Source organism: Phyllobates terribilis, unplaced genomic scaffold (assembly GCF_046119375.1).
Source record: "Phyllobates terribilis strain yellow unplaced genomic scaffold, ASM4611937v1 Scaffold_5__5_contigs__length_657084704, whole genome shotgun sequence".
Classification (NCBI taxonomy): domain Eukaryota; kingdom Metazoa; phylum Chordata; class Amphibia; order Anura; family Dendrobatidae; genus Phyllobates; species Phyllobates terribilis.
Window position 1 is genome coordinate 184,660,584 of NW_027362765.1, and position 14,031 is coordinate 184,674,614.

A 14,031-nucleotide genomic window follows, 5' to 3' on the forward strand; every position below is an offset into this window, starting at 1 on the left:
AAGCACATGAAGGGTTAATAAACTTCTTGAATGTGGTTTTGAGCACCTTGAGGGGGTGCAGTTTTTAGAATGGTGTCACTTTTGGGTATTTTCTGTCATATGGACTTCTCAAAGTGACTTCAAATGTGATGTGGACCCTAAAAAAATGGTTTTGAAAATTTTGTTGAAAAAATGAGAAATCGCTGGTCAACTTTTACCCCTTATAACTTCCTAACAAATAAATATGTTTAAAAAATGATGCAAATGTAAAGTAGACATGTGGGAAATGTTATTTATTAACTATTTTGTGCGATATAACTCTGGTTTAAGAGCATAAGAATTAAAAGTTTGAAAATTGCAAAATTTTTGTCAAATTTCAGGTTTTTTTTTTTACTACAAATAAACGTAAATCATATCAAAGAAATTTTACCACAATATGTCACGAAAAAAATCTCAGAATCACTGGGATCCGTTGAAGCTTTCCAGAGTTATTACCACATAAAGTGACACTGGTCAGAATAGTAAAATTTGGCCTGGTCATGAAGATGAAAACAGGCTGGGGGGTGAAGGGGTTAAGCTTGAGGTGTAAATAAAAAAAAACCAAACCTTAATTTGAAATGTGAGGAATAAAAACTGCGGAAAAAAATGTCAGGAAAAACATGAAAATACAGAGGCTGTTTTTACCAATTTTTATTTTTTTAAAACCTAAAAAGGTAGTGTGTTAAGATAGCCTTAAAGTAAATAGCCCATGACAAAGATGTCTTCCTTCTGGCTTCACTGGAAGGCAGTCATGTGATCCTCTCCCAGCCTTGCTAGGATGCTCTGTGTCACAGTGTGGGAATGATAGACTAAGCACTCTTAGCTCTGCGCTGCTACTATGCTTCAGTACAGAGGAAGCTGATCCTCCCTCCTGTATCCCAGCTTAATGCATCTTTAGAAGCCTCTGGACCAGCTCATGTCTAAAGCTTCAAGCTTCTAAATTGCCAGAGGAAAAAAAAAAAATGTATCCCTTATTATTGCTCACATGGGCTGCTGCACTACATGGAGGACATCTAACCCTGGCAGGTAAGTGCAAGATGTAGCATTTACTTCTTAAAACTTAAATAGATTATGTTGGTTATTGCAAGGAGCGAGCTGGCATGATAAAGTTGTGATCTGCAATGCAGTGCTGGGAGCACATGAGGCACACCAAACTCTGCCCTGCATTGCAGCACTCCTTATCCCATACCCCAGCCTTCCCTGCTCATGCCTTTCTAACACTGACATCCTAATAAAGAGGCAGCCCGCCTCGCTCTGTACAGACTGTCATTCACCATCTGTCCAAATATTGACTCTTTATTGTCTATACCCTTATACACAAATATTTTAGGGAAGTCCTGGAGCATCAGTTTTTGTGACTTCTAGAAGCACCATATCTGATGGGCTTTTGGGGGTTTCCTACTGCGGTGTTTTGAGCCAGATCTGCAGTCATTGCTTTTTTTTTTTTTTTTTTCTGTGGGTGTTTTTTTGGGTCCTGTCCAAGAATCAGAGAAATCACATAACAATTCTTAATATGTATCTAAAGATGTCTGTGAAAAAAAAAATGACATTGCTAAGCAACCAGAACGGTTCTAATCGCAGTTATCAGTACAAGTAATTAATTTTAACTGTGCTAAATATTACGTTTAGGCGGCTGATTTACATTTTTTTTTCTTTCAACGAAGATTAACCCCTTAACTTTTGCAAATTCTGCAAACAGATGCTTTCAGAGACAATAGAGTCAGGAAAGGGGCAATGGACTGTAATGCAGAACTTTATTCCATATGACCTTACTGCAGTATCGTCACCACCCTGCCCTGCACATTCGCAGCCCTGGGTCACCAGTCAGGTTTTTATTTCTCACCATCTTACCTGCATTCATTACCTTTGGGTATAACCTTGTCTTTATGTTCAAAAGGAAGAGTGAGGTTGTCATTTACTGGGTGAAGGACACAGTTTGTGTGTCACGTAAATTGGGGCTGTTTGATGTAAGAGCCTTGAATGAATCTTGCGAATTCTGTATCAGAGGGAAACCATAGATTTCTTCTATTCAAGGTTTAGTACATGTAGTTGAAATGGCAATCATAGAAATTATGTTTGTTATATCTTCCTTTTCATTCCATTTATGAATAATGTACCTATAAGATGAGGGTTAAACATAACTCGTCCATTCAGTGAAAACAGTCAGTAACTCTTCTTTTTCTGTGGTTGAGGAATAGCTAGGCATGTATGCAAGGTTAAAGAGGTTGTCCCCTTTCAGAAAATCTCAGTCTATGGAAGCAGTTTGTTGTAAAAAAAAAAATGGACTCACTTTGCTTTACTCACAGTCCCCGGTCCACCGCTGAATCTGCGCCGCTATTCCCGATGTCAAGTTATTGGGTGCAGCATTGACGTCACGTTGACAACGCTGCAGGCAATTAGTGAGCTCAGTGGCTCTGAGCGGTGTGTTCCATCTACATGGGCAGAGCCACTGAACTCGCTTATTGTCTACAGCGCTACTGTTGACGTGTCGTTAACGCTGCAACCAATACCTGCGACTAGGAGTATCAGCAGAGACTCAGTGGTGGACCGAGGATGGGGATTAAAAATTAATTTTGGCTGAAAATTGGATATGCCAAACAACCAACCTCTACCACTGTATACTGTACCTCAAAAGTTTTCTATATTGTGAGGTGTAGTTTGATCCAATGTATGCACGTGTAAGTCAGTGGCTCAGAACTAGATGCCATAACCACATCACCTGCAACCCTGCTTCATCCAAAATATCAGTTCTCAACTTTCCATAAGGAGAATTTTGTTATGCACAAACCATAACTATTGCAGAAGATGTAGTGATATCACCTCATTTAGACTGCTCTGCTGCTAGAGGACCTTCAAGGGTGGAGCTGCAGTACTAAAGCTAAGAGTGGGTTTACGTGGGCTGAGTTCTGCTCATAACAATCACGATTGATGTTATAATAAGTTTATCGGTGCTTGTTTAATGCTCCTTTACATGGACTGATCAAAACTGTATGGAGACCGAACAATCGTGAAATTCTGATCTGATCCCTTGCGATACGATCTTTTGGTCCCTATACAGTTTGTACAGTTGTGCTCAAAAGTTTACATACCCGGGCAGAATTTTTCCTTTCTTGGCCTTGTTTCAGAGAATATGAATGATAACAAAAAACTTTTTCTCCACTCATGGTTATTGGTTGGGTAAAGCCATTTGTTGTCAAACTACTGTGTTTTCTCTTTTTAAATTTTAATGACAACCAAAAACATCCAAATGACCCTGATCAAAAGTTCACATACTCTGGTAATTTTGGTCTGATAACATGCACAGAATTTGACACAAATGGGTTTGAATGGCTACTAAAGGTAACAGCCTCACGTGTGATCTGTTTGCTTGTAATCAGTGTGTGTGCATAAAAGCTGAGTGAGTTTCTGGGATCCAGACAGACTCTTGCATCTTACATCCAGCCACTGACGTTTCTGGTTTGTGAGTCATGGGGAAAGCAAAAGAATTGTCAACGGATCTACCGGAAAAGGTAGTAGAACTGTATAACACAGGAAAGGGATACAAAAAAATATCCAAGGAATTGATAATGCCAGTCAGCAGCGTTCAAACTGTAATTAACAAATGGAAAATAAGGGGCTCTGTAAAAACCAAACCACGGTCAGGTAGACCAACAAAAATTTCGGCCACAACTGCCAGGAAAATTGTTCGAGATGCAAAAAAAACCCATAAATAACATCAGCTGAAATTCAGGACTCTCTCAAAACTAGCAGTGTGGCTGTTTCAAGATGCACAATAAGGAGGCACTTGAAGAAAAATGGGCTGCATGGTCGAGTCGCCAGAAAAAAGCCATTACTGTGCAAATGCTACAAAGTATCTCGCCTACAATATGCCAAACAGCACAGAGACAAGCATCAAAACTTCTGGTACAAAGTAATTTGTAGTGATGTAACCAAAATTGAACTTTTTGGCCACAACCATAAACGTTACATTTGGAAATAGGTCAACAAGGCCTATGGTGAAAGGAACACCATTCCTACAGTAAAGCACGGAGCTGGATCGCTGATGTTTTGGGGATGAGTGAGCAACAAAGGCACAGGAAACTTGGTAAAAGTTGAAGGAAAGATGAATACAGCACATTATCAGCAAATACTGGAGGCAAATTTGGCACTCATCAGTCCGGAAGCTGCGCATGGTATGTACTTCGACTTTCCAACATGACAACGATCCAAAACACAAGGTCAAGCCAACCTGTCATTGGCTACAGCAGAACAAAGTGAAGGTTCTGGAGTGGCCATCTTAGTCTTCTGACCTCAATATCATTGAGCCACTCTGGGGAGATCTCAAGCGCGCAGTTCATGCTAGACAGTCCAGTAATTTACAGGAACTGGAGGCTTTTTGCCAAGAAGAATGGGCAGCTTTACCATCTGAGAAATTAAAGAACCTCACCCACAACTACCACAAAAGACTTCAAGCTGTCATTGATGTTAGAGGGGGCAATACACGGTATTAAGAACTGGGGTATGTGAACTTTTGATCAGGGTCATTTGGATGTTTTTGGTTGTCATTAAGATTTAAAAAGAGAAAACATAGTAGTTTGACAATAAATGGCTTCACCCAACCAATAATCATGAGTGGAGAACAAGTTTTTTTGTTCTCATTCATATTCTCTGAAACAAAGCCAAGAAAGGAAAAATTCTGCCGGGGTATGTAAACTTTTGAGCACAACTGTATATTGTCAGAAGCACATTCCCTGTTTACAAAAGAAGATGTAATTCCAACAACGATGATTTTTAGATCTGCAACAATCACATTTTTCTTATTCATCAGCTGTTCGCTGCCATGATTACACAGAACACATGATCGATGCCATGATTACACAGGCCCATTATCAATGCCGTGATTACATAGGCCTATGATCGCTGCCGTGATTACACATGCTCATGATCGCTGCCATGATTACACAGACCTGATGATCGATGCCGTGATTACACATGCCCATGATCAATGCAGTGATTACACAGGTCCATGATCAATGCCGTGATTACACAGGCCCATGATCGCTGCGATTATTACACAGGCCCATAAGCGCTGCCATGATTACACAGGCCCATGATCGCTGCCATGATTACACAGGCCCATGATCAATGCCGTGATTACACAGGTCCATGATCGCTGCCATGATTACACAGGCCCATGATCGCTGCCATGATTACACAGAACCCATGATCGCTGCCATGATTACACAGAACCCATGATCGATGCCATGATTACACAGAACACATGATCGATGCCATGATTACACAGGCCCATGATCGTTGCCATGACTACACAGAACACATGATCGATGCCATGATTACACAGGCCCATGATCAATGCAGTGATTACACAGGCCCATGATCAATGCCTTGATTACACAGGCCCATGATCGCTGCCGTGATTACACAGGCCCATGATCGCTGCCGTGGTTACACAGAACCCATGATCGATGCCGTGATTACACAGACCCATGATCGCTGCAATGATTACACAGGCCCATGATTGATGCCATGATTACACAGGCCCATAATTGTTGCCATGATTATACAGGCCCATGGGCCCATGATTGCTGCCATGATTACACAGGCTCATGATCGATTCCGTGATTACACAGGCCCATGATCGCTGCAATGATTACACAGGCCCATGATCGCTGCCATGATTACACAGGCCCATGATCGCTGCCATGATTACACAGAACCCATGATCGATGCCATGATTACATAGAACCCATGATCGCTGCCGTGATTACACAGAACCCATGATCGATGCTGTGATTACACAGACCCATGATCGCTGCAATGATTACACAGGCCCATGATTGATGCCATGATTACATAGGCCCATAATTGTTGCCATGATTATACAGGCCCATGGGCCCATGATTGCTGCCATGATTACACAGGCTCATGATCGATTCCGTGATTACACAGGCCCATGATCGCTGCAATTATTACACAGGCCCATGATCGCTGCCATGATTACACAGGCCCATGATCGCTGCCATGATTACACAGAACCCATGATCGATGCCATGATTACATAGAACCCATGATCGATGCCATGATTACACAGAGCACATGATCGATGCCATGATTACACAGGCCCATGATTGTTGCCATGACTACACAGAACACATGATCGATGCCATGATTACACAGGCCCATGATCAATGCAGTGATTACACAGGCCCATGATCAATGCCTTGATTACACAGGCCCATGATCGCTGCCGTGATTACACAGGCCCATGATCGCTGCCGTGATTACACAGAACCCATGATCGATGCCATGATTACACAGACCCATGATCGCTGCAATGATAACACAGGCCCATGATTGATGCCATGATTACACAGGCCCATAATTGTTGCCATGATTATACAGGCCCATGGGCCCATGATTGCTGCCATGATTACACAGGCCCATGATCGATTCCGTGATTACACAGGCCCATGATCGCTGCAATGATTACACAGGCCCATGATCGATGCCATGATTACACAGGCCCATGATCTCTGCAATGATTACAGAGGCCCATGATCTCTGCAATGATTACACAGGCCCATGATCGATGCCATGATTACACAGGTTCATGATCAATGCCATGATTATACAGGCCCATGGGCCCATGATCGATGCCGTTGAGATACAGGCCCATGATTGCTGCCATGATTACACAGGCCCATGATCGCTGCCATGGTTACACAGGCCCATGATTACACAGACCCTTGATCCCATGAATCAGCCCATTATCAACCCACATGAAAAGAGGTCTTAAGACTAAAGTTTTACATTTTGGTTTACAATTCTAATTATTTTTTAACAATCCTAAAAATATAAATCTAAGTTCTTATGGATAAATTCCATATCATTTGAAATATTTGAGTACAGAAAATCAGTGCATTTTATTAAGAGACCATGAGTGGGTTGGATGAAAGTGGGTTGTATGCTGCTTTCTCAATGACTTACAGCTTAACTAAATTTTACCCCACTAGCAATCAATAAAGCAAAAATAATTGTGCCCCTACAGCCACATGTTGTGTTGTAGTGAGACCCATACATCCAAGAGTAACATAGTTTCACACGAGTATAATACGGGCCGCCCACAAATGATTATAGTGGACATGCAAGACCATAATACTGGTATAAAAATGCATCTATGTTACACTTATGTGAAACTGACTTAAGTATTTGAGGCCAATTCATAGTGTAACTTCCTATCAGTCTGTGCTATGTTAAATGCTGCTAGTGAGTGTTAACATTCATCTTTCTGCAGTGTCACTTTATAGGATATGGCAGCTTCCAAACTTGTTTGTCTGGCTATGTATTAAATGGCAGCCGCAGCTTGAGCAGGAATATATTTACTGTTTATATGACATTCTGGAAATCACAGGATAGACATGTTAGTGCTATGCAATATATGACTTGATATGTCATATATGATATGACTTTTCCTTTTTGGTGTTGCAATTTCAATGTTGAGGAGTGTACCATATTTATGTTCCTGCAATAATTTCCCATTGGGACAGGTCTTTAGATTAAAACCAGAACTTGACACACAAAAAAAAGAAGAGTATTAGGTCAGTGCCTGCAGCATGGCCACAAGTCCCAACCTGAAAAAAAGGTTTTGTGACTAAGCAGTGATATCTAAATCTCAGTAAGGGTATGTGCAGACAATGTGCTGGCTTCGCCATCAGAAATAAGACAGTTGTCCAAGGCGAAGCTGGCAGTCTTTTTCCTGGAGTGGCTTCACTTGTGATTTTGCCATTGTTTTCTGTGGTGGTTCTGACACCGTCATTTTTTCCCTGTACTTTCCAAGTTAAACCACACAAAGAATGAACATGTTACTTCTTTTAACCACTTCACAGTTTCCAAAACCAAAAGTGCGGGAGCCGATCATCACTGCGCACGCGCTGGGGCCGATCATCACTGTGCACACGCTGGGGCCGATCATCACTGCGCACGCACTGGGGCCGATCATCACTGTGCACACGCTGGGGCCGATCATCACTGCGCACGCACTGGGGCCGATCACCACTGCGCACGCGCTGGGGTCGATCATCACTGCGCACGCGCTGGGGCCGGTCATCACTTCGCACGCGCTGGGGCCGATCATCACTGCGCATGCGCTGTCTTTCAATACACATTGCGCAAGCGTGGGTCACAGCATCAGCGTCGGCGCACACCAGGGGCAATTTAAATCGAGTGGGCGGGACAAGCCGGACTGAATAAGGAAAGGAACATCCCTATGACTAAACGAGTAAGTAAGATATAAGTACATAAAGTGATTTTTACAAAAAATTACAGCACCGATTTTAATGCAAAAAGCATGTTAGTGATGCATATTGCATCACTAACAACAACCTGGGGGTAGTTTACACGCTCCAACTGACATGACCGGTTCCCTTTAAAAGAAGTAACAAAAGGCTGAACATGTGCATGGCAATAACGTTTTTACATTGCTGTAAAATTGCAGCTTTTTCAGGTGGATTGCAGGTGGAATGTGCTTGAAGAAGACGCCGTGTGCATATACCCTAGTTCAATAACCTTAGAAAACGCAACCTTTTTTCTTCAGTGTATTTGTCTCACAGCAAGCTAAAAATTTCACCCAAACAGCCCAACATGAACCCGGTCTCACTTGGGTTTTGTTTTTCTTTTTGACTCCTGCCTGTTGGTCTATCCATTCCATTTCATGTTGGCCTTCATGTATGTTGCATGTACCATCTCCATTATCCCCGGACAAGCGGTAAGTGGGTTATTTACTACTCTATCCATTTAGCTTAACATTTTAAACCCATCTTATGTTGTTCCTGATGTCCTGCCAGCAATAATTTTGCCTATCTCACCATCTAATCACTTCTTGTTACATTATTGATGAGCTGCTAAGAGTATTCCCAGTAATACACTGTTTTATTTTAATGCTGATACAATGACATGGCATATGCTTACTTCCGTCATAGCCCCCACTACGTGTACTTCTCAAAGTCTGATCAACTCAATGAAGGCTATTTATTTCTATCAACTCCAACTTACACTTTCCCGGCCATGCTCATGTCTCACAGGGACATATAGTCAGAAAAAGTTATTTTATTTTGTTGAAGGCAAACTTAGCAAATTAATCTCCCACACAACAATAGCTCAGTAGTATAAGTTGCAATTACTGAATTGATTTTCAACAGTGCCAATAACTGTAACTGAGTCATCAGAGTCCTCCACGACGTGATCACATCATTGTCATTCACAGAAAATGGTTATACGTTAGTGGTGTGAACGCCACAATTAACTTTCTAGGTATCCCGATATCTCCCAAGGACTATTAGTTATTTGGCTGCCACAATGCCCCCATAATATTGCCCCATCACTACCAGTCCAGATGACTTGAGTAAATACCAATTATCTTGTTCCCAATTCAAGTTCAGTTCCATTGCCTCATCAGTGCCAGTCATATAATTCCTACCTGGTCCCTGTTCTAATTCTTCATGTTACATGTGAAAAACAAGAGGTGTTACTAATGTTGTAATAAAATGCAACAGAATTAAAATCCTTTTTTTTCAGGCTTTCTAAGTTATCCCGTTTATGAATGATGAGGGGTTATATTTTAGTGTTATAATTAATAAAAACAGCAAAAGTAAATCAAAGTGTAGTTTGTGTTACTTTTCTTCAGGAATTATACACTTTTTTGTATTCTGTGCATAGGCCAATCATATTATACTGATATTTTAAAGGTTAGCAACAAAGTAATATAAACCTGAAAATAGGAGATCAAAGCCGTCTGTGTTTGAATTGGGTGTCAGACGACTTGGGGTCACACCTTATTGACAGTGGTAATGACAAGGGTAATACCCAGTTGTCAGTTTAGTGTTAAGTATCGAGGAGGGAATATTTTACGCCTTTATGCTCTGGTTTAGAGTTACATTATCTTCAGTTAATTTGTGGTCTTCGTGGTTTTTCATTTGTGTTTCTTAATGAAACTGCCCTCTCGTGAATATTCATTAGCTGTTTCTGCCCCTATCCGAGGAGACATAATTTAGAAATGGTTTTCTTTTGCATTTAATTAACATTTCCTGGAAAATAGTGCAATAGCGAACTAAAAATAAAATACATCATCATGTTAGATATTCCTAAGGGAATGTAATTAAACAGAAGCTGTTAAAGAACCTCTAAGCCTAAAGTGCAACTACTCTTAGATTAAATGATTTAAACAGGGGTGGACATACCATTGGTGCAACCTGAGGCCCAAGAGGTAAGGGGCATACTCCACCTCCAAAGTAGGTAGCATTGTGTATTATAATGAGCTACTGGACTGCAAAGGGCCCAAATATTGTTCTTGCACAGGAGCCTCTTCTGTCTGGGTCCGCCACTGGATTGAAATATGGTTTTAGTTGAGGGGGGGACTCTTTTATTGACATCACATTATCTTTAACCACTTGCTGTATATAAATGATGAAGCCCCCAGGATATTGAGGATAGCCATTGTACATATATGGCGCTATCATGGCTCAGGCTCCTGCTGCAATGGCCAGAATTGGAGATAATTCCTGTACTGGTTGTTTAACCACTTAGGTAATTCAGTCAATGCTGTCCATGACATCTAAGTGTTTTACAGAAGGAAGAGGATACTTTTGTCATGCTATTTTCTTCCCTCCACTGTTCATGTGGCGCGGATAGGTTGCTATAGCAACCAGGGGCTTAAGAATGAACCCCCAATCAGCCATCTTGGGGCACCTTTTTGTGTCTAGTAGCATGCATATTAGTGTTAAGTTGACAGTCTTAATAAACTAAGGTAAACTATTGCAGTGATTAATAAAAGCTACAATCTACAAATTGCCTAGTAGAACTAAAAGAAATTTAATATACAAAGATATTAAAAATATAAAACAGCTTAAAAAATGCAACATGCAAAAAAATCCCTTTCAGTGAAAAAAAAATAAGAAAATTATATTTCCACATTCTTAACTACCCGAACTATAAAATTACCACTCCACTATCAGTGAAATATAATAAAAAACACAGTACCACAATTCCTGTTTTTGTTAACCTTGCCTCACAAAATTTGATATCTCCATAACTGCACTGACCTGCATAATAAATGTAACATGTCATTTATACCACACAGGGAATGATAGTTTTCTACCATTTTTCATCCCAAAAACTTACCTACATTTTTTCAGCACATTTTATTTACACTAAATTGTGGCAGTTCTAGCACCACTCTGGCATCTTTTTTATTTCACCGCTGCAGTGGTATCACTAATTCATGTTCCCTGCCCCCTAGTGTTATACTTACCAGCTGTCGTCTTCTGCAATTCCCTGCGCATCTTTAGTCCTGATCCGCAATATTCTGACTGCAGCTTCTGACTTATCAGAAATCAGAGGTAACGGTCATAAGCTCTCAGTGTAAGTCTATGGAAGCCTTGTACTGGCCTCTTTCTGGCTCTCATAATCTTAGATTGAGAAGTAAGCTCTGGCTCACCCAGCAAACACTGTAGCGATCAAATAGGTCACAAACAGAAAAAGACTATCGGAGCGAGGCAGGAAACAGACATTCGTCATAAACTCCAGCAGTGTAATAAAAAAAACAAATGCTGGAGTGGTGCTTTAAAAATTATAATTTGGCTTAAATGTCTTCATAGAGCTATGGTGACTGACAAAAAAAAAATGTTGTTTCGCTAATAAAATAACCATGTCTTCATGGCCCAAAAAACTTAAGGGATTAAAAATATTAGAACCTTAAATGGATGGATTTGTCTAGGTTTAAAAAAAAATACAAACAATAAAAAATGCTCTATATAACCCCGCCTCTACCTCTGATTGGCCGCTTTCTGCCTATGCACAGTGTACATAGAAAGCTGCCAATCAGTGGGGTGGGCGGGGTTATACAGAGCTCAGCACTCAGACAACTAGTAGATCTGCAGCATATAAAACAGTGATTTTATCAGTACTGCAGCAAGCAGCCCAGTAAGTGATGCATCGCTGGAATCATGATCGTTCTCTCTACATCATTTTGCTCTCAGATTAGGTGTCAAAAACCTGGTGATAGATTCCTTTTAAAGGGAATGAATCATATTCCAAAACCACTATCATTATGCAGTACAGACTTATTGCTTTATTATAATAAAGTTCTTGGTGTCCCAAAACAATCATAATACGTGTACCAAAATCACTTTTATTGTACTGCTCTTTATATGCGAATTAGCCAGAACTAGTCTGGCGAGGCGTCTATTCCTGTAATCACAACCTCATCTATGAGACTGACGTCTTCTTCACTGTCCCTAAAATATGTCCAGTGCAGGACATCGTGGCCATGGGGGACCTGACAGATTCCCTTTAATAGTTATTGAACAGTAAGGTCGCTTCTAGGTGTGAATTGATATTTCCTGTTATGGCGATGTCTAGTTCGATTTGTTTCCTTGCTGTTCTGACCTTTCTACTTTCATATGTATTTTATGAAGATAACAGTATTGGAGCATCTTTCTAAAAAGTCCACATTGTCCACATTCCTCTGTAATTCCTGTTGGAATTGTATGAATAAATTGACAATTTAGGGTAAAGACATTTAAATGATCCTTTTCATTGGTAAGTATTAAACGTAACAATGTAAATATTTCCTGCAATACTTTCTACAAATTTCTAATTAGGATTGTTATATTGCATGTTACATAACTGTTTCTTATCATGTTTCCTACGTTATCGGAGGCGGAGAAGTTATTTTTAGAATCTGCATTTTTCATCTGACGGATTTTTCAGATAGGAAACGGTAATACTTGATAGATTGCAAAAGAGACAGAGGTTTACTCTCTAGATAGAGTATATCATTGGGGAGAATCTGTGCCGTTACTTCCTGGAAGGGCAGTACAGAAAACCTTATGTCAGCAAGGTCTCTGCATCTTGTCCACACTGAATAAGCAGAATCTAGACGATGCTGACTGAGCATGAACGCTCCCTGCACAGTAAAACATGACTGCTGCATTATTCAGCCTTTTCCTCTTGTTACCTCCTGTGTTTTTTACTTTTTAGCTCACCATAATATTGTCATCATTTCCAAAATGTCACATATACAGTATATCTTTTAGAGATGAGTGAATCTTTTGAAATTCGAATTCACCAGCTTCCCCAAATTTTCCAATGAATCGAAAGTACTCCAAAGTTTTCACTTACCCTGAAAAGATGTGTATGACACTATTCACTTTTCTTTACACACTAACATTCTTCACTGCTGTACTGTCACCCACTATCTAGGCAGTTTGTTCAGTATTTTATGACTTTCTCTCCCTATCTATGGCTAAGCTGTGACGTCCTTTGACTATCCAGATTCACTATAAAATGGATGCTGCAGTTCCTGCTTCTGCTTTTATACAGGCTACTAAAAGTCCTCCTGGTTGCATTATACCATGTGATATCTGCAAGGCAGTATACTGAAGCTTGCACAAGGTCATGTGATTTTGCTTTGGCTGATACAATCTTTATCAATGTGTAAAATGGTGGCGGGCATTTAGACAATTTATACAAAGCGAATCCTAAATTGTTTGAGTTCACCGGGTTTAGCGAATTCCTTAAAAATTTGACACATTTTTTTTTGATTGAATCAATTTGTTCATCTCCAATAACTAGGTATAATATCTAACCCTGAATATGACCTCATATTCTATTCTACATATGGTGATGATGGAAAAATCAGAAGCTAGAACTTAGATTGTTAATAGACTGTGAATTGTACTCTTGTATGTTGAGTGCAGGATGTCTAAATCATATTACGTCCGGCTTAAAAAGATGGAGACTACCATCAAAGTGGTCAAACTGAGTGTTCCATGCGTTGAACTAATTGAAGTCAATGACTCCGCCAGGGCAAAAATGTGTCCTGTTTTTCAGGTATGCACACAGTAGTCCCCGATGTTCCTTGAAACCTCAGTTTGGATGCTCTCTCTGGTAAATGAACTTGAGAAGATGTTATTTTTCATAGTGTTTTATATCTTTTGTCAGGTCTCTTTTTTGTGC

The 14,031-nt window shown here is 40.3% G+C and overlaps 1 protein-coding gene across 1 annotated transcript in view; it reads left to right on the forward strand.

Moving 5' to 3' along the window:
* The first annotated feature begins 778 nt into the window (after window positions 1–778).
* Window positions 779–14,031, forward strand: part of CNTNAP1 (contactin associated protein 1) — a 143,387-nt gene continuing 130,134 nt past the window's right edge. The window contains exon 1 of the mRNA XM_073683594.1: window positions 779–1,044. Coding sequence (XP_073539695.1) covers window positions 981–1,044 — 64 coding nt within the window. The 5' untranslated portion in view covers window positions 779–980. The remainder of the gene's footprint in view (window positions 1,045–14,031) is intronic.